Source organism: Babylonia areolata, chromosome 30 (assembly GCF_041734735.1).
Source record: "Babylonia areolata isolate BAREFJ2019XMU chromosome 30, ASM4173473v1, whole genome shotgun sequence".
Taxonomy (NCBI): domain Eukaryota; kingdom Metazoa; phylum Mollusca; class Gastropoda; order Neogastropoda; family Buccinidae; genus Babylonia; species Babylonia areolata.
The window spans coordinates 25,801,678-25,827,990 of record NC_134905.1 but is presented as its reverse complement, the minus strand read 5'-3'; the positions used below and the strand labels follow the sequence as shown (position 1 = coordinate 25,827,990).

The window sequence follows — 26,313 nt, the reverse complement described above, 5'->3', positions numbered from 1 at the left end:
CAGATTCTCTGCCATGTATTTCAAACATCATGCGTATCTCAGTATCTCCCTCTTTTTGGTTGGTGCCCCAGAACGAGACCTTTTTCTTCAAAATTTGGATGATGATGGGGGTGAGAACAATGCTGCTATGGGGTCAATACAGGGAATCATTTCTTTCAGTAATGCCAGTTCAACACAATCAGGGACACTCACACTGACAGACCAGTCAAACTAATTGACAGACCAGTCACACTGACAGAGACACACAGAATGACCGACTCATCAGGGACTCACATTGACAGAGGAGACACAGCGATGGGAGATATCACAGCAGCGGACCAGGTGGGACACAGTGGAGTACAGCTTGCTCAGCTCAGCGTACTGGTACTTGATCGGGGGGCCCGGGCCCTCGTCCAGGGCCACCAGCATCAGCAGCTGGGGCACGTTCAGCTTCAGCAGCTGCTCTTTCTGTGGGAAGAAACAAGGCATCAACATCATCAGTGTGGAACTTTCTGTGGGAAACAAAACAGCATCAAGAATGTGGAAACAACACAGCATCAGAAATCCACACACACACACACACACACACACACAGAGCGTGTTATTACTGCCCTGATGAAGCCTCAATGGGCGAAGATTTGGCACATGAACTCATTCAGCCCTGCGCCAAAGCACTGCTCTGGCATCACCATTCCTCTTCTTCACATTCCTACATATGTATAGACTGCAAAGAATGGGAACAAAAAAAAAAATATTTCTGGACGTGTCCACACATGATCTGGAGGAAAAACAATACATTTTCTGCATTTTCCCCCATCAATATGGCAAGGAAGCCTGCCCGGGCTGTAAACTCCCCCGGAATGAATGGGATGACTGGCAGGCTGTGTGCTTTTATATACAAATATATAAATATGAAAATAAAATCAATGAAGCTGTGTTAATGACTGAACAACATCAACACACACACGCATACGCACACAAACACACAGAAAAGCACACACACACAGAAAACCGACAAAAAAGAGCTGACCTCCGCAGTGCCCAGGTTGCAGTACATGAGGAAGAGGTGGAAATACTGCTGTAGATGGCGCCCATGTTCCGACACCTCCTTCCGCAGCAAGGTCAGCACTGCACTCAGAATGTGGTCGCTCAGAGTGGCGTTGGGGTCAGCCGGCTGACTCACTGCACACACACACACACACATGGGCAAATAATAATAATAATAATAATAATGAAATGCTCCTCTACTGCGCTGTTCCCTCACAGAGAGGCTCACAGCGCTTCAAAAATCAAACACACCATTAACAATAAACAATTTTCTCAAGAAAATTCAAATATCACTCAAGGCGCTCCACAAATTACACGTTACAAAAGAGAAGCAACAATCATAAGAAAAATGAATCAACCACAAAGAAACAGTCACCATCCTCACATCATGAACAGCATACACACACAATCACACACATAGGAGTGCGAGAGCACACACACACACGTGCAGCACCTCCACCACCAAGGCCTAATGACAGGTGCTACAGCCCACTGGTCAAAGCGCTGGACTTTCAATCTGCGGATCCTGGGTTCCGATCCCATTCACAGCACCTGGTGGGTTACAGGTGGAGATTTTTCACACCTCCCACATCAACAGATGTGCAGACGTACTCATGCTTGAACTCCCTTCTTGTGTATACCCATGCAGAAGATCAATACCACACGTTAAAAATCCCAGCAATTCGTGTCATTCTGTGGGTTATGGAAACAAGAACATGCCAAACATGTACATCCCTGAAAACGGAGTATGGCTGCCTAATGGCTGGATAAAAACAGATATCTCAGTTTCAGTTTCAAGAGGATGTCTGAGGATGTGGATGAATCCTTCACTACATCTGCCAACCTAAAAAAAAAAAATTTTTTTTAAATGCCGACGCCTGACCACGTAACTAAATACGCTGATCAGGCCTTGTGACAAGAACCTGGATACTCCTGTACTGTCAGTCCATCGCAGAACCTACAGATATTTCTGTCATGTCAGTGAGCAGAGATACTCAGGACTTGTCAGCTGAATGTCAAAACCAAAGCATGCATCCTACACTCCTGTGTTTAAACTGAAGCCGTTCAACTATGTAGTTACTACAACTTTGCTGTTAACTGTTTTCAGAAAAGTGGGTATTACTGAGACAGATGCAAACAAAGACATTTCACAGTATACTTGAATGCTAACCTATTGGAGGCCTGTTGAATTTCCTTGTCAGACTCTGCAAGATTAGATTTCTCAGGCTTCTCACCATACAATAACAATTAATCTGGTTGAAGGGTGTGATAGTACTATTTTCTGCCAAAATAAAAGATAACGTGTGTGTGTGTGTGTTATGTGCATTCTTGTGTGTGTGTGTGTGTGTGTGTGTGTGTGAGTGTGCATGTGCGCCTATGTATGTGCATGTGTGTGCATGTGTGTGTGTGTGTGTGTGTGTGTGTGTGTGCATGTCTGGGCACCAGGTTTGTTGGACAGTACATAAAGCCCTGATGCTGGCTGTCCCACTGTGTGTGTGTGCGTGTTTGGGCAGTGGCTTTGTTGGAAAGTACACAAGAGGTTTGTTGGAAAGAAAACAAAGCACTGACGCTGGCTGTCCCATTGTGTGTGTGCGTGTGTGTGTGTGTGTGTGCGCGCGTGCCACATGCACGCCTGTGTGCATGTATGTGCATTTATGCATGTGTGTGTGTGTGTGTGCATGTATGGGCAGGGGTTCATCGTTAAGTACACAAAGCCCTGACACTGGCCTCTCACATTGTGTGTGTGTGTGTGTGCATGTTTGGGCAGGGGTTCATCGGCAAGTACACAAAGGCCTGACACTGGCCTCTCACATTGTGTGTGTGTGTGTGTGTGTGCATGTTTGGGCAGGGGTTCGTCGGCAAGTACACAAAGCCCTGACACTGGCCTCTCACATTGTGTGTGTGTGTGTGTGTGCATGTTTGGGCAGGGGTTCGTCGGCAAGTACACAAAGCCCTAACGCTGGCTGTCCTACTGACCGTAGAGTCCCTGGAGAAGCGGTGGGGGGCAGGGCCCGTCATTCTGACTGGTGTGGGCCAGCAGAACCACTATCTTCCCAAAGGCACTGCGAACCTGTCACCACACACACACAGCTTCAGTTTTAGTACTTTCATTTCATACAATTGCTGACATCAGATGGAAAAAAAAACACCACCACCAAAAACCAAAAAAACATGGTTTTACACATGTGCACTTCATTCAGTTGCTCAATCTCATATCTACCTTCCTCAGTCACACAGGTTCATGCACTCAATCAGACACTGCAAAAATTCAGTGTTGCATTATTGATGGTGATAATAATAAGTATCAACAAAGGTGATGTGATCTATCCACATCTTGATTCTAACCCTAAAATACCAGCTGCAATATCTACGTTGCATGTGTCAAATAAAATGCTGCTTATGTCTTGAAATTTGCCAGTATTGACATCTATCTGTTGGTAACCCCTTTTGTTAGACAGTAAAGCATGCATACACTGGTAATAAAGTGAAAGCGGAGCGACATGGAACAATACACAACGCACACACAAAAATGTTTTTTTGTTTTTTGTTTTTTTCAAATAAATACTTTTGCTTATAGCTTACTATTCAAGATCTAGTAATAAATCTATCATTCTCTGGATTTCAAGGGCCTTGAAAACAACACTTGTAACTCAAGCCGTTAAAAGGAGCATAAGAACCCTGCCACTTGGGCCACTCCCTACCTCTGATGTGGGACACTCCAGCAGGTATTCAGCAAAGCGTGACGGGTGAGCGAAGAAAACGTTGTGGGCCATCCACGACCGTACAGTTGCAGAGGACCGCACCAGCATGTGAATGGACTCGTACCACTCCAGAGCAGGGCCCCTGTTGGCAAGAGACATCAGTGTTCAACGTTCATTCCAATTTCCATCCATGACCGCCATACTGCTGCTGAACACAGCTCCAACACACTGACAGTTTTATGCCACACATGCACAGGTGAAAGATACAACAGCCTTTTTACGGGCATCTGGGGAAGTGAATTCACATCCATTATGTCTAAAGCCCAGCTTTAAAGGTGGGGCCCATCCAAAAAAAAACAAATAAACCAACAATATAAAACAAACAAGGAGACAACTGTAATGCATGCGTGCACACACACCCACACACACACCCACACACAGTAACATGGTAAGGAGCACCGACCTGAAGGACTTTTTGGTGTGCAAAGCCACGTTGAAGATGAACTTGCAGCCCAGCTCCACACTGGTCATACACACCTGGTCCACTTCCTGCATCTGAAAGTCATGTCACGTCACATTGCATTGAAAGTCACATCACATCACATTGCACATCACATTGCATTGAAAGTCACATCACGTCACATTGCATTGAAAGTCACATCACGTCACATTGCATTGAAAGTCACATCACATCACATTGCATTAAAGTCATGTCACATCACACTGCATTGAAAGTCATGTCACATCACAATGCACTGAACGTCAAAGTTATATCACATCAAACTGCTTCTGAAAGTCATATCACATCACACTGCTTCTGAAAGTCATGTCACATAACATTACACTGAAAGTCACATCACATCACAATACATTTGAAAGTCACATCACATCACAACTGTATTAGTAGGTGAGCGTCTTACCATTCATTCAGCTCAACATTGCAACACATATAAAGACTGAAAAAGCTCTCAATATTTTTTTCCTTTTCTTTTTGTTATTATTTTTGTTTTCCTTTAATTCTCCTTTGGGTTTTCATGTTCATCAGTAAATCAAATTCAGAGCCGAGATTTAAGACGAATAAAACTGACCAATTCAAATTTCACTTCTGGATGTTATTCTTTTTGTTGTTGTTCTTTTGTTCAGGGAAAATGCTGTGCACATCCGTTAATGCCGAGCTATTATTTTTCTGGTTTCTGAGAACAAAATGCTGAGAGTTAACAGCAGGCTTGTCTAACACCCCTGAACGCTTGGTCTCCACCTACCATCTTCTCCTGCAGCAGCTTGCTGATGAAGTGGTTGTTACACAGCAGCAGTTTCTTCATGAACTGGAAGTACTCCGCACAGAACTGGCTCTTCTCGTGCATGAACAGTACGTTCTGTCGCCGCACACACCGCTCGATGGGGTGAGGCATTTTGATCTGGCTGCTACCTGTCTCACCTGGACAACACAAACACTGTGTTCAGTTTGTTCACAATGTAGTAGGTCTCTCATACATGTAAGACTGTGTTCAGCTTGTTCACAATGTAGTAGGTCTCTCATACATGTATGACTGTACAGCTTGTTCACAATGTAGTAGGTCTCTCATACATGTAAGACTGTGTTCAGCTTGTTCACAATGTAGTAGATCTCTCATTCATGTATGACTGTGTTCAGCTTGTTCACAATGTAGTAGATCTCTCATTCATGTATGACTCTGTACAGCTTCTTCACAATGTAGTAGGTATCTCATACATGTATGACTGTACAGCCTGTTTACAATGTAATAATAATAATACTAATGAAGTGCTCTTCTATAGCGCTGTTTCCTCACAGAGAGCCTCACCGCACTTCACAAATTAAACATAATAAAGAAACGACAATTCTCAAGAACATTCAAATAACAATCACCCATAGCACTCAACAAATTACATGTTACAAAAGAAAAGCAACAGTCATAAAAATCAACTACAAAGAAAGTCACCACCCTCGCATTATGAACAGCAAACACACACACACACACACACACACACATGTAGTAAGTCTCTTTTATGCTTGTACCATGATGGACTTCCCTATGAACAGTTTTTACAAAGGCAAACAGCACAGGTAACAAAGAATGTGGGATGGATACTAGCACACACAGACATAAATGCACACACACACATACTCACACATTTATAAAGAAAATCTAGCTCAGTACATGACTAGATATTCACAATCTACAGAAACCTAGTATATGGTTCTTCATGGACACACACACACTGCCCCAAACTAACACACAGCCTGTCCAAGACACAGCTGTCACCAAACCATGACAGCCCCATCAAACAGCACTGACCCACAGGCGAAGACTGGACCTCTGTGCTGGCTTCGTTGCTGGTCATGGTGACCGACAGCTTCTGTAGTTCTTTGGCAAGGTCGGCGCTGGGATCCTCGCTGTCTATCCTCTCATAGAACAGGATGTAGGCATTCCACCATCTCTTCTGTCGTCTGAAGGCCGACCTGACCACCACAGAGAATACATCAGTTTAGGTTTCTGTTTCAAGGGAACGTTAAAACATGCTGACGGACCCATGCATGCAACACCACACTTGCTTCCACCAAACCCATTCCCCCAAAAATGGCAAAATGCCAGACTTTCATATATAAACTCAACAAAGCGATCTGGCGTTGAGAACTTACCAAATTCTACCAGTAAGCATACAGTAGTACTGAAGATGGATCACAACCACCACCACTCCATTTCATCACAGTCAGTGTCTATCAGTCTCTAATCAATATGTGAAGGAGATTTCCAAAGTAATTATGTCTATAATGAGCAACACTGTCATCCTGAAAATGTCATGATCTTGGTGCAAATAGACATGAGCGTGAAGGAAGGGTATCATTCAAGTGTAGCTGGTATGTCCCACTTTCCTATGGCATTATTGGTTTTGCTGAGCAAAACAGCGCAAGTAATGCAGTCCCAAGGGGAAGAAGCCCAAATAAGGACTGGTGACGGACATCCTGACCCGCGGGCTCAATCAGTGTGATTCTCACTGAACTGACACAGTCACTGAACAACACAGGTCTGCGGCGGTCAAGGGGTTAAAATACATTTCCACCACATCTTACTCGGCTGATTATTTATATATTTGTTACACGAGACTGCTTTTGAGTGATTCAAAGAAAAGAAAACTCTACTGTAGTAACAGCTACAGCAGAAGCATGTAAAAGCAAGACCTGGGATGGGTTGTATGAGCGAACGTAGCAGCACTGAGTTTGCTTGTCCTGAAGAATGTTCCCAACTCTGCAGGAAACTCCATATACTTAGGAACATTCTTAACTCCAAGCAAACTTAGCGCTACAAAGATCACCTCATGCAACCCACACCTGCTGAAGTGTGTAAAATAAAGACCTGCTGAAGCGTACACAAACAAAGAACCATCAGTGACATCACTGACTGACACATCCTCCAACTAACCTTTTCAGCATGTGGTCGTACACCTCTCCCAGGTACTCTCCTCCAAAGCACTGGTTCTTCATCTCCTGCAAACACACATCACATCACCTGTCACACAACCAGTCCTTCAACGTTTAACAATATTTCATCACCGACCTTCACTCATACAAGCACGCGCGCATGCACACGCAAACATGCATCATCTATCACACAACTAGTCTTTCAACATTTAACAATATTTCTTCACCAACCCACTCATACAAGCATGCACACTCACACATCAAGCTATCATCATCAATCTCATTCGCAGGTGACAGGTCTTCAGGTAACACCATCAATCTCATCCACAGGTGACAGGTCTTCAGGTAATACCATCAATCTCATTCACAGGTAACAGGTTCTCAGATAACATCATCAATCTCATTCACAGGTAACAGGTTCTCAGGTAACACCATCAATCTCATCCAAAGGTAACAGGTCTTCAGGTAACATCATCAATCTCATTCACAGGTAACAGGTCTTCAGGTAACGTCATCAATCTCATTCACAGGTAACAGGTCTTCAGGTAACACCATCAATCTCATTCACAGGTAACAGGTCTTCAGGTAACACCATCAATCTCATCCACAGGTAACAGGTCTTCAGGTAACACCATCAATCTCATCCACAGGTAACAGGTCTTCAGGTAACACCATCAATCTCATTCACAGGTAGGAAGGTGGCAGAATGGTTAAGACGCTCAGCTGCCAATACAGAGAGTCCGTGAGGGTGTGGGTTCGAATCCCGCTCTCGCCCTTTCTCCTAAGTTTGACTGGAAAATCAAACTGAGCGTCTAGTCTTTCGGATGAGACGATAAACCGAGGTCCCGTGTGCAGCACGCACTTGGCGCACTGAAAAAGAACCCATGGCAACGAGAGTGTTGTCCTCTGGCGAAATTACGTAAAATGAAATCCACTTTCATAGGTACACAAATATGTAAGCATGCACTCAAGGCCTGACTAAGCGCGTTGGGTTATGCTGCTGGTCAGGCATCTGCTCAACAGATGTGGTGTAGCGTGTATGGATTTGTCCGAACGCAGTGACGCCTCCTTGAGAAAGTGAAACTGAAACTCACAGGTAACAGGTCTTCAGGTAACATAATCAATCTCATCCACAGGTAACAGGTCTTCAGGTAACACCATCAATCTCAACCACAGGTCTTCAGGTAATATAATCATCTCTCAGGTAACAACAATCAATCCCATCAGTGGCTACCCACCTCATCATCATCCATCTTGCACTCCATCACATCCCCATCGTCGAACTTGTACCACTTGGGATGGGTGTCGTGCTGACCTCTGAAACATCAGTCACAACAGTCATCACCAGTGCTCTTGTACCCTGAGAGTGTGTCCGCACCAATTACCATTCACATGTCTTATAAAAAAAAAAAATTAAAAATTAAAAATTTAAAAAAATATATATATATACTACTCATCTCTTCTGATACAAAAAAAAAAAAAAAAAAAAGAAATCATGCAAAAGGAAATTTTCTATCTAAAATTACGTTTAAATAACATACTTACCATGACCCAACTAGTGCAGACTCCAGCAGGGGTCTGACATTCCTGTCCTGTGCAAACTACTATCCGCCTATGCAGAGAAAAGAAAAGCAACTACGGCCGATAACCTCCCGGAAGTAGGTAACCTCCCCTTTGTCCCGCTGGCTAGCGCCCTCTTTTGATGGCAATATGTAAACTATGTTTTGGAAATGATTTCCAGTTTGAAAGGGAAATTTTTTTTTGCAAAAATGGGAAGATACAAATTTTCTTAATCAACAAAAAAGAGCAACGTGGTTTTGAGACAAGAAATGGTGTCCAAACACAGTCCCCCCGTCTCCCAGACCTCTTTTCTGGATGCAGGTGATGTAGTGCCCCCATGAAGTTTACCTGTGCAGGATGTAGGAATAACCATTGATGTTTACCTGCAGAGAATGTAGGAGTAACCCATGACATTCACCTGTGCAGGATGTAGGTGTAGTAATGTTTACCTGTGCAGGACATAGGGGTAACAGAGCCCTGTAAACGTTTACCTGTGCAGGATGGAGAAGTAACAATGCTCCCTCGACATTTACCTGAGCAGCATGTAGGAGCAGTAGAGTTTACCTGTGCAGGATGTAGGAGTAGCAATATCCACCTGTGCAGGATGTAGGAGCAGTAGAGTTTACCTGTGCAGCATGTAGGAGTAGCAATATCCACCTGTGCAGGATGTAGGAGCAGTAGAGTTTACCTGTGCAGCATGTAGGAGTAGCAATATCCACCTGTGCAGCATGTAGGAGTAGCAATATTTACCTATGTAGGATGTAGGAGCAGTAGAGTTTACCTATACAGGATGTAGGAGTAGCAATATTTACCTGTGCAGGATGTAGGAGTAGTAGTGCCCCCCGCTGGCCTGTCCGCTGTGCACCACCACGCCGATCAGCCGATACCTGGTGCTGGTGGCCGTGGCCGCCCCGAGGTCATCGTCTATGATCTCCCCTGTGGCAAAAAAGACTTTCCTGTTAAGACTCCATCCCCAAGGTTAAACTGCATCAATGTGCGACTTTTTCTCCATGTGTCTAAGTGCTTGGCCTTTCTCTTGGTTTGATTTGTTTTTGTGGTGCACTAGAATTTGGGACAGTTTGTTTTCTACGTTTCGATGATGATGAATGATGATGGGGATGATGAAGAAAATGCTACGAGGGGAGGACGGAGTCCATTTAGGTATGGTACTGCTTGACAAGGCTGTACTCAATTATATATCCCAGTGTCAACCAAACTGAGAGATACAGGAACCAGCAGTGATGGTCAGGAAACTTGCGCAATACACCTAAAGAGACATCCGTTAAATGGATGACCCCTGACTGTGTGCTCCCAGTCTCCCCATCTGAGCCCACAACACTCAACTCTGGCTACAGACCAAAGAAACCCACCTCTGTTGGGGCTCGAACCTATGTTCTCCAAGTCGTCGATCTGACACTAACCACTTTGCCAAGGTGTTTTTTGTTGTTTTTTTTGCACCGAAGCACATACAGTGCACGACATTTCTTCCAGCAGTCAAGGCACAAGTGCATGACATTTCTTTTGAGTTGCAAGGAAGTGCTTAAAAACACTGACATTTCTTTCTGAAGCAAGAACTGGATACGGAAATAGAAGTGTGACATATAACTGCAGGGCATGGAAGTTGATGGGAGGTTGTGGGGTGGTGGTGACAGTGGTGGGGGAACAGATGTTTTTCTCCCTATCTTCAATTATTGTTGTCATTCAGTACTGCAACTCTTTAATCACTTTTTTTTTAAACTTCACCCACTTCAAAGCATGTACAGATAATCCATCCTTACCACCCTGAAAAGAAAATACGTCACTTTCATTTTAAAAATAAAAACTAAAAAAATCAGTCGTTTTCTTTTTAATCCTGTGAATCTGCAGGGCCAAGCAAGCTAGCAATTTGTTTTTCACACCCAAGATGTTCCCTCTCTCTGACATACACACAAACAAAACCTCAGAGTCAACTTGTGATGCTCAAAACGTACAATTCATTCCAACATAAAACTGCAGCAACTTTCTCCTCACCTTCAATTTTTGCTAGCCCTTGCACTGTGTAAGGTTCCATGTCGAATTCTCGTGGAAACTCGAAGTAATCATTGAATTTGATTGCACATTCCCTGTAAAAAAAGAAAGAAAAAAGTTCAACCATCTGTGTAAACTCTCAACATAAATCTTTGAATTGCATTACATATTTCATGCACAGTTTTGTTTTGCAAACTAAACGTGTAAACAGCAAGCATAGTCCAAGAAGCAAAACACTGCAGAACTGTATCTTAAGTATCACTGCAAGTAAAACATCACAATGTCTTCCAAATCACAACAAGCAATATTCCTGGGCTGAGGCCAATGTTTCCTGTTACCCAACATGGGTAACATTCAATACAAATTACACACTACCCCCATCCCCCAAACCTTTCTCACAACTGCATAGTCCAGTATCATGAAGACTAGGTGATTCTCACTACTTATTATCAGCAGCTAAGCTTCAAAGATTTTATATTCAGTTGCTCTCATACTCACTAAAAAAAAACAAGCACTGATACACATGACAAACATCAGAAGAAAAAAAAGAAAAAGAAAAAAAAACTTTTACAAAGAAAAAATTTTTTTTTTAAATTTAACACAATAAAAACAAAATAAAACTCTGCTCACCTTTCCCAGTCATAATCGAACCGCTTCAACTGTATGGCTAATATTTTTGGAAGCTTTCGTATCACAAGACGCTTTACAGTATCAACCTGAAACATCAAACAGATGTAACATTCACAAGATGATCACTAACAATGAATACTAACAATGACCTTTTTAGAAAAGAAATGCTATGGCAATGTTGCAATTAGGTTGCATTTCCCATTACCCATCTTTCTCAGCTTTTCAGATTTTTGTCTTACTTTTTCAACTGTTTTTCATTTCATTATCAATATTGTAATTATTTCAAACCTCACATTTCTCCTGTTTTTCCAGTTTGCAAAAACTATGTTCTTCTGACACAAGTTTTCAAATGTCATTCTGTTTCATACCCCATCTTTTACTCCATTTCGATTATAACGTTGCCGAGTGCCTCACCTTTTTGTCACATTTTTCACAGCGGTAGGCATTGGCTCCTTCCAGAAGGTCCCCCTTCACGTACTGCTCCAGAGATTCAAACAGGTTCTGATGGTTGCGGATGTCTACATTGAGCGTGGTGAAAGCCTCTTCTCTTTGATACCTGCCACGCAAAATCAATTTCAGTTTTCAATTACAGACAGCACACCTCTTGGTCAGGTGCTAACTAAGGGGAAGCAGAGAATTTCTTCTTTTCCATAATGCATTCACACACTGTTAGTACTGGTACAAAGTGAGCAAAACATGCAGCAGAAGAATTCAGCGGTTAAAGGGGCTTACTTTCTCAATGCCTTCTCACCTGTGGAGGCAAGTAAAAACACTTTTGCTTTACAACAGGTACTTGTTCCTCTATAACTAGACCACATCATCTTTCTCACACTCATCTCTTTCTTACTTTGTATGGACGTCATTCACTTGCCAGGTGGTTCCCGATGCTATTCTTACCTGTACAGCAATCATTCACCTCAAAGCATCATCCCAACACCTTCTCACCTGTGGGGGCAATCCTTGCAGATTTTCTGGTCAGCAAAGCTGCCCCCCAGGTGCTGCTCCAGAAGAGCAGGCTGGCTGAGCGACTTGAGGGCTTCATCCAGCGAGTCCACCAAACTGTTGAAGAACTCCAGAGCGTCGTGCTGCTCTCGTAAATTCACCGGCTCTCCCCACAACCTGCACAGCGCATCATTAGCATGCGTTTCATCGTCAGTATGAGTTTGAGCACATGTGCGCGCATGTGTGTGCATTCTAGTTACTTGTGCATGCTATCTGTGTGGGTGTGTGGGTGTAAACACCATTCAGCCATTCTACATGTCTGGCAAATGTTTGCCAAAGTGAACACTGAAATCGAGTGAAGATACCATGCAACAGGTAAACCCTACCAGATCCCTTCAACATGAATACAGATAAATATGTGTGGACCCATCTGTAAACAAACAATAATGAACACACACACATACAAACACAGAAACATCCAAAAACCAGTCTTTTATCAACACTATCTTGAAGTCTTAACAGCTGGTTCAAATCACGAAAAGTCAAAACTACATCACACACACACACTGCACACACACACACACACTGGACACAATGTACTCTCCACACACAAACACACACACTGCACACGCTACACACAATGCACACACACACACACACACACTGCACACAATGTACTCTCCACACACACAGACACACTGCACACGCTACACACAATGCACACACACACACACAAACAGCCCTGTGAATCCCAACTCACTTGAAGTGTTTCCAGAAGCCCCGGGGCACAAAGTACTGCAGCTTGCTGGCCGCCAGGTGACCGAAGATGACCTGCACCTGTCGCAGGACCCCCATGTTGTAGTCCTTGCGCTCCTCCTCCCGACTGCCCTTCTCCTCGTCCTTCCTCTCCTCCTCCCCCATGTCCATGTTTGTCTGTCAACACCGCGTTTGCACCTTTCACTTTAATGGTGACTGACGCTCTCGTTTCTTTCCCTCTCACACCCTTTCCACCACCTCCACCCCCCTCCATGGTCAGGTGAGTGAGTGATTTTTCACTAAAGGTTCGAATGCTATTTATGTATGTATGTATAATATTCTGCATCAGTAGATCATGGTATAGTATGAAAATATTCTGCATCACTGCATCACAGTATAGTATGGGTAATATTCTGCACCAGTGGGTCACGGTATAGTATATACATACATTACCACCATCATTGACGCACAGTGTGAGCACTGACCTCATTCTCTGGTTTGTCCTCGTTGAGGAGTTCCTCCTCAATGTTGTCGGCAGCTCCATCCACGGCCAGGATTCCTCGCCGCAGCGGCTCAATCATGAACAGCTGGAACACACCACCACAGTCAAGGTCACAATGCTATGATGGCAGCACATCACCCTCTTCACTCACTCTCTTTTCCTCCTTCAGGACCAAGGGCTAATCTTTAACCCCTTAACTGTCAGGGGGAAAAACAGTAGAAAACAATCAGCATAAAAAAACTGAGAAAATCTTCTGAAGATACACCACTCCAGATAAACTGTGTGAATTTTCAGCCTTCCAGAGTTATTTCCCTCCTGATGATGTCATCATTGAGGTCATATATGTACGTATGTGATGTTCATTCATATCTAGACTTTAGGTTAACGAGCAACATCATGTTTTATTTATTTATTTATTCATTTTTGCTTTATCATTCCATTAAACTCACACATATATTCACATTTTCAACTCCACCATTCATATAATGACTCACATGCAAAACATTTAATAACTTTCGTCACATGAAGGGCTCACTCTTTACTGCACAGGGGTCAGCTGAACACTGGACTCAAAATAGGAGTCGAAATGATTCAAACTTGAGTGAAGAGAATTTTCTGGTACACATTTTCCTGTACCATTTTTAGCTTTTAATCTTTTTTAAAGTTAATTTCATTAAAAATCTAGACTCTTTCAAGTCAACATCAAAAACTGCCGCCGATGGTTTGACTTTCTTTCCAATCAAGGTGGGACAAACTTAACAAAGCTTTGTTTCCAAGCACAGTGAGGTGAATAAACTTAATTCAATGTGAAACAAACTTAGCAATGGTTTGTTTCCAATCGGAGTGAGACAAACTAACTCGGTTGTCCTCCCTACCTGTTGCAGAACAGAGTTCATGTAGCAGGTGGCGCCTGCGTTCTTCAATCCCACAAACCCTCGGTGAGGCCGGGGACCCACTGGGGGCACGTACTCCCACTCCTGCAGAGGCAGCTCATCTGAAAACACAGTGTCAGTGTCACTGTTCGTCGCAGGTCTTCCAATCAACAGGCATGTTTTGTATCTGTTTTACTAACAAAGTTTCATTCTTTGATGAATTCAACCCCTCACACACACTGCCCCTCACCCCCCTCCCTTCAGCACATTTCTATTTAACTGACAACAGTGAAGCCAAGTTATCCATGACAACAGTGCAGGCAAGTTATATCTATGAACAGCCAGACCTTATTATATGCAGATAACTTCTTGTTGTAACCATCTTGGTTATTTTGTGGAACAGCAGGAATCAGTAAATTTTACGTCCAATACAAAATGACATCTCCATTTTCTACACAGAAACCTTGCTAATGTGTAATCAACAAATCTTATATCCATCACAGAAGACATCCCCATTTTCTACAGAAACCATATTAAAGTGAAATTCTCAGACAACAAACAATGCACACATACCACTGAGAGAAACGCAACTTCACTCTCAGTGGCCGAAACAGACCAGCCACTGTATCACTACAAGGCAGGTTTGAAGTACTAACCAAAATGTAATCACACCAAGTCTGACAGTACAGCGTAAAGGAGTTCAGGTGAAAGGTGGCTCTGTACAAGCAGTGATGATGTGGTTGTGTCTGCTGCTGCGTGGTTTTAGGTGATCTCTTTTGAATACTTTAATCATGTGCATGTCTTTCAAGTGTGTATCTTATGCCTATAATAATAATAATAATAATAATGCTTGTATTGCAAGTTTCAAGACCACACAGCAATTTCTCTAGCGAGACATAAAAAAGCCGACTTCAAACCATATAAAAGATTCTCACAAATCCCAACTTACTGGTCTTGTGAAGCAAAAAAAGTTGACTCCAAACCATACAAAAGATTCTCATAAATCCCAACTTACTGGTCTTGAGAGGCAAAAAATGTGGACTTCAATGCATACAAAAGATTCTCACAAATCCCGACTTGCTGGTGTAGTGCATCTCAGAAAGTTGACTTGAACTTCAAAGCATACAAAAGATTCTCACAAATCCTGACTTAGTGGTGTAGTACATCTCAAAAAGTTGACTTTAAACTTTCCAAAAGATTCTCACAAAATCCTGACTCACTGGTGTAGTACATCTCGATCAACATGGCCGACAGGAACTTGAGGTTCTGGAGGCAGCCAGTGCACAGCGCTACAAGGAGTTCAAAAGCGGCTATGACCGGCTGGGACGAGGCGCACACTGGCACCATCTGTGCTGCTGGGAACTCCCCATGGGACTTGCGGCACTGCAGCACAATCTTGGATGCAGGGAAGATGAAGTCTTCCACCAGTTCCTGCAGACAGATGCCAAAAAGAAATGAAATTATGGTGCTTAGAGCCTCGCCAACCACTAAGGCCATCTCAAGGCTATCGCCACGTTAAAGACAGATGCCAAGGATGAATGAATGGCTTGTATGCCAAAGCTGAGTCAATGGTCTGCATGCAAAACATAAATAAATGGTCCAAAGCTGAGTCAATGGTCTGCATGCAAAACATAAATAAATGGTCCAAAGCTGAGTCAATGGTCTGCATGCAAAACATAAATAAATGGTCCAAAGCTGAGTCAATAGTCTGCATGCAAAACATAAAAAAATGGTCCAAAGCTGAGTCAATGGTCTGTATGCAAAACATAAATAAATGGTCCAAAGCTGAGTCAATAGTCTGTATGCAAAACATAAATAAATGGTCCAAAGCTGAGTCAATGGTCTGTATGCAAAACAAATAAATGGTCCGTATGCCAAAGATGTCTACGCAAAACATGGATAAATGGTCTGCATGCCAAAGATGAATCTGTATGCCAACGCTGAATGAAAGGTCTGTATGCCAGAGATGAATAAATGGTCTGAATACCAATGAAGTAGAGATTGTTTGTAAACCAAAGCTGAACAAACGGTCTGTATGCAACATGAATAAACAGCTGGCATGCCAAAGATGAATCTATGGTCCGTATGCAAGATGAATAAATGGTCTGTATGCCAAAAATGGAAACTGGTCTGTATGCCAAAGATGGTCTGTATGAATGCACATATCTGAAAACAAATCATTAACAGAAAAAAGTGAAAGCAAGTAGTATATATTTCTGTGACATACATTTGCCCTACCACTGTTAAAAGTTGGGATTGGGAGATCAGGGCTAGGTAACTAAGTCTTGGAAAATGTGACTACTTATTTCTGATTTGTATCACTGTGCACAGCAAAAAATAATTGTTTTCTAGCAAAAATGACTAGGTTTTTTTCTTTATTAACAAAGTCAAACACTGTTTTCCTACGAACACCTGAAATCATTTTCTTTAAAAAATAAAAAATAAAAAAAATAAAAACAAAGAGCATCTCCACAGGCAAAACTGGAAAGAAAATCCTCAATTTATAATAAACAACAACATTTTTTTGGAACACAATGCAACGAAATCCAGCAACAACAAACATTTCACCCAAGACATACGGTGTTCCCCAACAACAATGAACAATATTTATACCCACCCTGATCAAGTTGGCCCCTCCATTCTCCGAGCCGATGTTGAACTTTCTGTCGGCAGAAGTAAAGGCCAGCAACTCCCGTGTGATGCCCAGGTGTCCTTCCAGCAAGGCCTCATCCACCTGCACCTCTCCCGCCTTCAGCGTCTGCTCCTGTTATCGTCATGGCAGCACATCGTCATTTGTCATCGCTATGACCACACATCATCGTCACCACACATCGTCATTCGTCATTCCACACCTCGTCATTTGTCATGACCACACATTGTCATCACAACTTGTCATTCATCATTACCACACATTGTAATTTGTCATCACCATACAACATCATTCGTCACCAAACAACATCATTCGTCATCGCCACACATCATCATTCGTCATCGCCACACATTGTCATTCGTCATCGCCACACATTGTCATTTGTCATCATCACACATCATCATTCGTCATCGCCACACATCATCATTTGTCATCGCCACACATCATTCGTCATCGCCACACATCATCATTCATCACCACACATCATCATTCGTCATCGCCACACATCATCATTCGTCACCACACATCATCATTCGTCATCGCCACACATCATCATTCGTCATCGCCACACATCATCATTGTCATTGCCACACATCATCATTCGTCACCACACATCATCATTCGTCATCGCCACACATCATCATTGTCATTGCCACACATCATCATTCGTCACCACACATCATCATTCGTCATCGCCACACATCATCATTCGTCATCGCCACACATCATCATTGTCATTGCCACACATCATCATTCATCACCACACATCATCATTCGTCATCGCCACACATCATCATTGCCACACATCATCATTCGTCATCGTCACACATCATCATTCGTCATCGCCACACATCATCATTGTCATCGTCACACATCATCATTCGTCACCACACATCATCATTCGTCATCATCACACATCATCATTGTCATTGCCACACATCATCATTCGTCATCGTCACACATCATCATTCGTCACCACACATCATCATTCGTCATCGCCACACATCATCATTGTCATTGCCACACATCATCATTCGTCATCGTCACACATCATCATTTGTCACCACACATCATCATTCGTCATCGTCACACATCATCATTCGTCACCACACATCATCATTCGTCATCGCCACACATCATCATTGTCATTGCCACACATCATCATTCGTCACCACACATCATCATTCGTCACCACACATCATCATCCGTCATCGTCACACATCATCATTGTCATTGCCACACATTATCATTCGTCATCGCCACACATCATCATTGTCATTGCCACACATTATCATTCGTCATCGTCACACATCATCATTCGTCATAGCCACACATCATTATTGCTACACATCATCATTGTCATCACCACACATCATTATTCATCACTACCACATCATCATTGTCATCGCCACACATCATTATTCATCACTACCACATCATCATTTGTCATCGCCACACATCATTATTGCTACACATCATCACTGTCATCACCACACATCATTATTCATCACTACCACATCATCATTTGTCATCGCCACACATCATTATTCATCACTACCACTTCATCATTTGTCATCGCCACACATTATTGCTACACATCATCATTCGTCATCACCACACATCATTATTCATCACTACCACTTCATCATTTGTCATCACCACACATCATTATTCATCACTACCACTTCATCATTTGTCATCACCACACATCATTATTCATCACTACCACTTCATCATTTGTCATCACCACACATCATTATTCATCACTACCACTTCATCATTTGTCATCACAGCACGCATACACACACATACACACACACACTCACACACACACTTCTCCCTTACCCGGACTCTCTTCAACCACTGGATCTCATTGTTGAGCAGTGTTTCTGCAGTGGGCAGTGGAACTTCATTGTTGGCTGCATAATTCAACAACCTGCCAACACACCAGACCCAGTTAATCAGCACTAATTAGTTGGTGTATATGAACAAGTTTCAACAATTAACATGTTCATTTATGGAGTTTATTTACAAAATGGCAATAAACAGTCACAAGTTGACAACAATACTAAATTTGCACATATTCAAAGGAACATATTTTTATACAAAAATTTTAATCATTTAAAACTTTAGCCTTGTCACGGTTTAATCAGTCTTTTTTCAGCAGTACTTGGACAGTGATAATCCACAAAAGTTCTTACCGACAGAGGAGGTTAAAGTAATCCTGAGACTGCTTGGCGTACTCTCTGGCTGTATTCTGAAACAGAGTAAAAGATGACATGCAATGGAAAATGATAACATCACAATGAAATACAGTTCCTACTAACTCAGTACAACACACACACACATTGAGATGCTAACGCAAATGTATGAAAATGTGCATACAAGCATACACATAAAACAGCAAGAAAGTCAGTCACGATTCTATTCAACTAATTCAAAACACTGACAATACCCGTTTTCTAAAGAAAATTGCGAAATTCTACTGAACTGGTGCAATACACTGACAATAACTGTTTTCTAAAGAAAGTCAACACTATTCCAATCAACTTACGCAATACACGGACAATACCACATTTTTTCATTTCAGTCTCTCACAGTAGCAAAATGAGTCTCACAAACACAAACACCCACACACACAGATATTTATCAAGAGCCAAACAAAGCAGAAAACCTTTCGTATACAGTACCTGCAGCACGGTGAAGAGTAGGGTGATGAGAAAGACCAAAGGCATGTTGTTGTTGACACAGCGTGTGGCGATCAGGAAAAACTGTTCTGATGCACACATCCGTACCGTGCGGCTGCAAACCACAAACATAGCCCAGTGGTCACTCCTTATTTGTACATGCACATAAGCATGTGAACACAGACACATATGCACGTACACACACTCGCTCTCCCAAATCTGTATGCAATTTAAAGCCCTTGTTTAATGTCACAGTACTGGTACTGGCAAATGAAATTAATAATAAAAAATATTTTAAATCTGAACTTCCCAGACAATGGAGTCTGCACTAGTTGAGTCACGGTTAAGTATGTGTGATTAAAAGGAAATTTTCTATCTAAAATTACGTTTAAATAACATACTTACCGTGACCCAACTAGTGCAGACTCCGGCAGGGGTCTGACATTCCTGTCCTGTGCAAACTATCCGCCCATGCGGAGCAGACGAAACTACGGCCGATAACCTCCCGGAAGTAGGTAACCTCCCCTTTGTCCCGCTAGTTATCGCCCTCTTTTGACGGCAATACCGGACAAGGGGGGGGGGTGCACGCGTATGGGCAAGCGTGTCCCCTAGTGGTCCACCTTCCTCCCTACACCAGGGGAGGGCATCCCTACACGCCTCGGTCGCTATTGGATCCGAGACGGTCGAGGCAAGCCGCGTGGGGGGTCGCGTGATCCGATGTCACGGCCGCCACCACGGACGCATCGCACATAGGGCCCAGTCTAACGTGCGGATCCAAGACAAGCTGCCTTTTTTTTTTTTTTTTTCTTTTCTTTTTTTTTTTTTTTTTTTTTTTTCCCCAAGGGATTGTGGCCATTCCATTGGTGCAACTGTGGGTATGGTAAAGAGATAGAGGAGATCGACTCGTACACTGCCGACTGGCAGGGCCGAGAAAACGCGGATCGCGTCGAGTGAGTTCGCGGATCGATAAAAATGACATGAAAGGTAACACTGACCTGAGTGTGTGACCACAAACCTCTAGAAGTCATCAGAGGAGGTGGCGGAGGTCTGGAGTCGACCGGAGGGAGCGGAGGAAGTGGAGAAGGCGGCGGATTGGCGTTGTTTAGAGGGCCAGGAGTAGAGGGCCCAGAGTGTCAGCGAATCGATTGTGATCGCGCTTTAATTTTAGCACGATTCCCCAATCGAGCTACATAATTATGTGACCTGGTTGGAAACATAATTTGACCACAAACAAGAACGCCAGAGAATCGACAGACAGACAGAAAATACGAAAAAACTTAGCCGTATGAAGAGCACAGGTACAGGAGTCATGATGGCTGCCGGAAAAAGAGGGCGATAACTAGCGGGACAAAGGGGAGGTTACCTACTTCCGGGAGGTTATCGGCCGTAGTTTCGTCTGCTCCGCATGGGCGGATAGTTTGCACAGGACAGGAATGTCAGACCCCTGCCGGAGTCTGCACTAGTTGAGTCACGGTTAAGTATGTGTGATTAAATGCATATTTTCTTTCCGCTGGTGAAAATGTCTCTTTTTTTCCTATTCTGATATCCCAGGTTGTTCCTCAGGAAATAGTGAATCCCATGACAAGTAACTCAGAAAATCAATAGACAAAAAAATTCGACCAAAGGTGGATACTCAGAATACAAACAAAATATCTATGGTTACTACTGTAGTACTTCTTAAAAGCTATGACAGGGAGCAGATTTTCAATCCACTCACAAAAGAATAAGAATAAAAAATGTATCAAAAAGCAGAGTTGTGAAGAACTTACTTGGTCTTGCAGATGAGCAGGAGGTCAATGACGAAGGCTTGCCACGCTTTGTCTTTGTGCAAAGCATCAATGCCTGCTGGGTAGACCGCCAGGCACACCGACAGCGTTTCCAACGCTTCCCGAGCCACCGCTATGTCCTCCATGTCTGTGTGGTGCACTTCTTTGGGCTGAAAGGGGAAACCAACTCTCTGTTGCTGTTATAATGTCAGTCCAACAACTAAAAAAAACTGTACAGCTTGACATTTGTAGACAAGTTACAAAGCATCCTACACCGAGGACATTTGTAGGGTGGTTTGGTGCAGCTCATTAGCTGAGCTAATCTGATAGCAATGGTAACGTCCTGGGTAATCACACATGCACACTGGATGAAATCAAAAACCGTGGGCTGGATGCAACACATCTCCATGCAATCCATGTCTACGTCATGCCAGATGCTATATATTATCTCCATGCAGCTCACGTAAAAGATTTGCATGTTTCTATCTCTGCAAGGACATACATCTGTTATTTAATGTGTGTACCCAAGTGGTGCATATGGTGTGGTGTATCTTGAGTGCACAAGCATTCCTCTTTATTACGCCATGCTGCTACTAGCACTGCTGAGATGTAGATTTTTCACCCTACCAAAATTCACCACTTCATACTTTAGTTACTCTTTTTACTTGCATCTCATTCATTTGATCATTCTTCTACTGAAACTATGTAATAAAAGATGCCTTTAAAAGGAAATTTTCTTCCTAAAAGTACATTTAATCAATACACTTACTCCTGCCAGAGTCTGCACTAGTGCACAGTAAAGTATGTGTAATCAAAAGGTTTTTTCTAATGGCGTTTTGCTCCATCTACCCCTCTATCTCAAAATGAATCAATCTTCCTTTACAGTCATCCTCAAAACAGACACAGTGTTAACCACACGAAAAGATTATTAACAGAATAAATCGATAGGACATGACATCTTGTAATGCTTTTATCGATGTCTTGCAATACTTTCATAATGGTTAATTGCGGGAGGTCTAGAACAATAACTCCACAATAGAACAGGGTCCAAAGCAGGGAGGGGGTATGGGGGATCACCACACACTCAGCTGACCTTTTCATGGGCTTTGTGGATGTCCTCTATGGAGGAGTGGATCAGATGCAGGGAACAGCTGCTGGCCGCCCAGGCAATCTTCTGTATCGACTTCACCGTTGTCAGATCCGGCATCACGTAAGCTGCCTGAAATGACACAGATCACGTCAAAATACCACAAACCATGTTTCATCTGTTCATTAATTCTGCAGTGGGCTGGGAGGAGGATGATAAAGCGCACGTCTAAATATCACAGCCACATTTCGTCTGTTCATCAATTCTGCAGTGAGAGGATGATACAGCGCTTTAGCACGTCTAAATATCACAACCACATTTCATCGGTTCATTAATTCTGCAGCGGGCAGGGGGAGGATGATAAAGCACACATCTAAATATCACAGCCATGTTTCATCTGTTCATTAATTCTGCAGTGGGCAGGTGGAGGGAGAAGCAATAGACTTGAATCTCGCATCTTAAGTCAAAAATGCCAGTAAACCTTGTTCATCATTTCCAGACAATATATGTCCACTAGATTTACACCACGGTACAGTTTCAGGTCTGCACTTCAGTCCTTCACAAAACAGTTACATAAATACTCCTATAAAGGTGTACAAACACTGGTACAGGTAAGTGAGCATTGAAGAAAAATCCACCAATAGACTGGAGGGTTGGGGGGTAAGGAGGCTGGGTGGGGAAGATAACTAGCTGCATCTACTTTTGTTTTCTCCCCTTCAGCAGGGAAGTAGTTTGCACAGGACATGGAATCACCCTTACCAGAGTCTGCACCAGTGGGTCCCTGTATAGTATGTGGATTTTTTTTTTTTTTTTTTTTTTTATCAGAAATTCTCTGTTGACAGTAACAGGGCTACCACAATGTGCACAAGTGCTCAGATAATGCAGTAATGGCACACCAATACCACCACCAGCATTCTAAAACACACACAAACAAAAGATACAAAGGATATGGATGCCTCAACACGGTTTCAGTTTCTCAAGGAGGTGGCACTGTGTTCAGACAAATCCTTATACGCTAGACCACATCTGCTAGGCAGATGCCTGACAGCTGCACAATCCACAGCGCTTGTCAGGCCTTGAGAGCATGTTTATATATTGCTGTACCTACCAGGGTGGGTTTCTTTTCACATCATTTTGGCAAAGACACCACTTTTGTTTCCATGGGATCTTTCTCAGTGCGCCAAGTGTGTGCTGCACATGGGACCTCGGTTTATCATCTCATCCGGAAGACAAAACGCTCAGTTTGATTTTCCGGTCAAACTTGGAGAGAAAGGGTGATAGAGGGATTCAAACCCACACACTCACAGACTCTCTGGACTGGCAGCCGAGCGTCTTAACCATTCTGCCACCTGAATGTTGTATTACTCTTTTTGTCACAACCGATTTCTCTGTGCCAAATTCAGGCTGCTCTCCCCAGGAACAGCCAAGTTGCTACACTGAGAGCACCACCCATTTTTTGGTGTTTTTTCTGCCTGCCACCGTCCTCCTTAGACCCACTGAGTAGTACAGCATAGCAGCAGCCCTGACCTGTTCCCCCATGTGCTGGCCCAGCCTGGAGGCCACGGTGCGCAGCGTGTAGTCCGAGTCCTGGGTGGGGATGAAGAGCAGCGCCTTCTGCAGGGCGGCTGTCTGGTCGTGGAGCTGAGGGGGGATGACGTTGCCCTGAGACTCCGACTGGCTGCACACGTCCACCACCATCTGCACCTTGGCATGGGCCACCGTTGTCAGCATCAGCTTGCACATCTTCAGCACCGACTGGTAGGCCGTCCTGGAAGAGGGGGGGAGGTATCATCGGTTATGTCAATGTGTGATCATACCATCACTGCACTGTATCAGTATTCATTCCGTTCACAGTCACAGTCTGTTTGCATTAATGTTCATACTCCTGGCTCTCTGCATGAATATTCATTACATTTACACTCTGTATCAATGTTCTTACTCCAGGCTCTCTGCTGTAAATGCATTACATGAGTATTCATTACATTTCCAGTCACTGTCTAAATTAATATTCATACTACTGGCTCTCTACTGCTAGTGCACTATACCAATATTCATTACATTTACAGTCACAGTCTGTATCAATTTTCATACTCTTGCCTCTCTACTATAACTGCACTACATGAATATTCATTAGTCACAGTCAGCCTGTATCAATCTTCATACTCCAGGCTCTCCAATGTAACTGCACTACATGAATATTCATTATATTTACAGTCATAATCTGTTTGCATAAATCTTCATACTCCTGTCTCTACTGTCAATGCACTGTAACAATATTCATCACATCAGTTACGCACAAACACATACACACAGTCTGTTCGCATCAAAGCTCACGCTCCAGCCACCATACCATCACTGTAGTTTATATCAACAATACATTTCACACTGTTGTGTCTGCACGACAGTCTGAGAAAAGATGAGAGGCAAGAGGAAGTTAAGGACTCGACACCAGGTCTTTCTATTTTCTGAGTACTGAAAAACAAAGAAAGTTAAGGCAATTCAGACTCCAGTCACAACAGTAGCACACAACATATTCTTTCTTCTTTTTTTTTTCTTTTTTTTTTAAAGGATTCTGAAGTTTGCCATGAGAGAAAAAAAGTCCAGACTATATTCAGTACACTGTGGTATCATTGTACAAGCAACAGCATGACTTTAATATCAGTGGAAGGAAACCTAAAAAAAAAACCACAACCTTCAGACTGCCATCACTCACCTCAGTGTGGGCAGGTCGGCGTTGGGTAGAAAGTTATTTTTTGTCAACATGTTCAGAGCCAGCTGAACTCCACCACTCCTCACAAAGTTGTACTGCAACAAAGAATTAGACATGCACCCATCAGGCTATCATTCCTCTTCCACATTTGAAGAAGTGGTTACAGAAATAGAATAACAACAATCTTTTTTTTTTCTTTTTAAATTATACCCATCATTGATCTAGCAAAGATCTTTCCAAAACATATCAACCAGTTTTCTTTACTTAGACCAGCCCTCCCCTTGTTATCAACGACTACAATGCAGGCTTCAACACTCCCTCACGTTCTCCTCGGCTCAACACTCACCTGAAATTCAAACGTCTCCTCAGCCAGCGGGTCAATAGCCGGCATCAGTAGGCAGTAACACACCTGAACAACATACATGCATAAAGCTAATAATATCATCATAATAAAAAAAATAAACAATATTCTTTCACAAGTGGGTTCGTGTCAGCGTTTTTCACCAACTCTTGACTTACACAGCTAATATACCAAACCAACAACAAAAAAACCAAAAAAACCCAACACTAACATCTGTCTCCCTCTCACCACCCCTATCTTCTCCTGTCCACCTCCTCACTCAAAGATTTCAACATAATAGTTTTGCAGATTGTACAAATGAACTGAAGGTACTGGGCATGACATGGCTCAATGTATGACACCTAATTTCATGTCTCTTCTTTGACACAGGGACATGGAGAACAAGGTCAAAGGACAGGGGATGGGTACAATGGCCGAATGGTTAGACTGCTGCATTCTCAGCAGAATTTTCTGAGTCTGATCCCCGGTTTCAGCACATCTCATGGGTTAAAGGTGGAGATTTTTCTGATCTCCCAGGTCAACATATGTGCTGACCAGCTAGTGCCTGAACACTGTATGTGCATATACACATACAGATGATCAAATACACAGGTTAAAGATCCTGTAATCCATT

General features: G+C 43.0%; 1 protein-coding gene across 5 annotated transcripts in view; it reads right to left on the bottom strand.

Moving 5' to 3' along the window:
* Nucleotides 1-26,313, bottom strand: part of LOC143275288 (ubiquitin carboxyl-terminal hydrolase 9X-like) — a 74,420-nt gene that overhangs the window by 15,945 nt on the left and 32,162 nt on the right. For all 5 annotated transcript variants that reach the window (XM_076579273.1, XM_076579277.1, XM_076579275.1 and 2 more), the window contains exons 27-53: nucleotides 25,686-25,748; nucleotides 25,343-25,434; nucleotides 24,157-24,397; nucleotides 22,636-22,761; nucleotides 21,546-21,712; nucleotides 19,780-19,891; nucleotides 19,291-19,346; nucleotides 18,935-19,025; nucleotides 17,057-17,203; nucleotides 15,660-15,870; nucleotides 14,443-14,561; nucleotides 13,551-13,652; nucleotides 13,070-13,242; nucleotides 12,313-12,486; nucleotides 11,782-11,923; nucleotides 11,368-11,453; nucleotides 10,741-10,832; nucleotides 9,543-9,666; nucleotides 8,409-8,487; nucleotides 7,172-7,236; nucleotides 6,047-6,210; nucleotides 4,991-5,166; nucleotides 4,192-4,283; nucleotides 3,729-3,870; nucleotides 3,004-3,097; nucleotides 1,010-1,161; nucleotides 274-447 (exon numbers count right to left, since the gene is read on the bottom strand). In XM_076579273.1, the coding sequence (XP_076435388.1) occupies nucleotides 274-447; nucleotides 1,010-1,161; nucleotides 3,004-3,097; nucleotides 3,729-3,870; nucleotides 4,192-4,283; nucleotides 4,991-5,166; nucleotides 6,047-6,210; nucleotides 7,172-7,236; nucleotides 8,409-8,487; nucleotides 9,543-9,666; nucleotides 10,741-10,832; nucleotides 11,368-11,453; nucleotides 11,782-11,923; nucleotides 12,313-12,486; nucleotides 13,070-13,242; nucleotides 13,551-13,652; nucleotides 14,443-14,561; nucleotides 15,660-15,870; nucleotides 17,057-17,203; nucleotides 18,935-19,025; nucleotides 19,291-19,346; nucleotides 19,780-19,891; nucleotides 21,546-21,712; nucleotides 22,636-22,761; nucleotides 24,157-24,397; nucleotides 25,343-25,434; nucleotides 25,686-25,748 (3,456 nt within the window). The remainder of the gene's footprint in view (nucleotides 1-273; nucleotides 448-1,009; nucleotides 1,162-3,003; nucleotides 3,098-3,728; nucleotides 3,871-4,191; nucleotides 4,284-4,990; nucleotides 5,167-6,046; nucleotides 6,211-7,171; nucleotides 7,237-8,408; nucleotides 8,488-9,542; nucleotides 9,667-10,740; nucleotides 10,833-11,367; nucleotides 11,454-11,781; nucleotides 11,924-12,312; nucleotides 12,487-13,069; nucleotides 13,243-13,550; nucleotides 13,653-14,442; nucleotides 14,562-15,659; nucleotides 15,871-17,056; nucleotides 17,204-18,934; nucleotides 19,026-19,290; nucleotides 19,347-19,779; nucleotides 19,892-21,545; nucleotides 21,713-22,635; nucleotides 22,762-24,156; nucleotides 24,398-25,342; nucleotides 25,435-25,685; nucleotides 25,749-26,313) is intronic.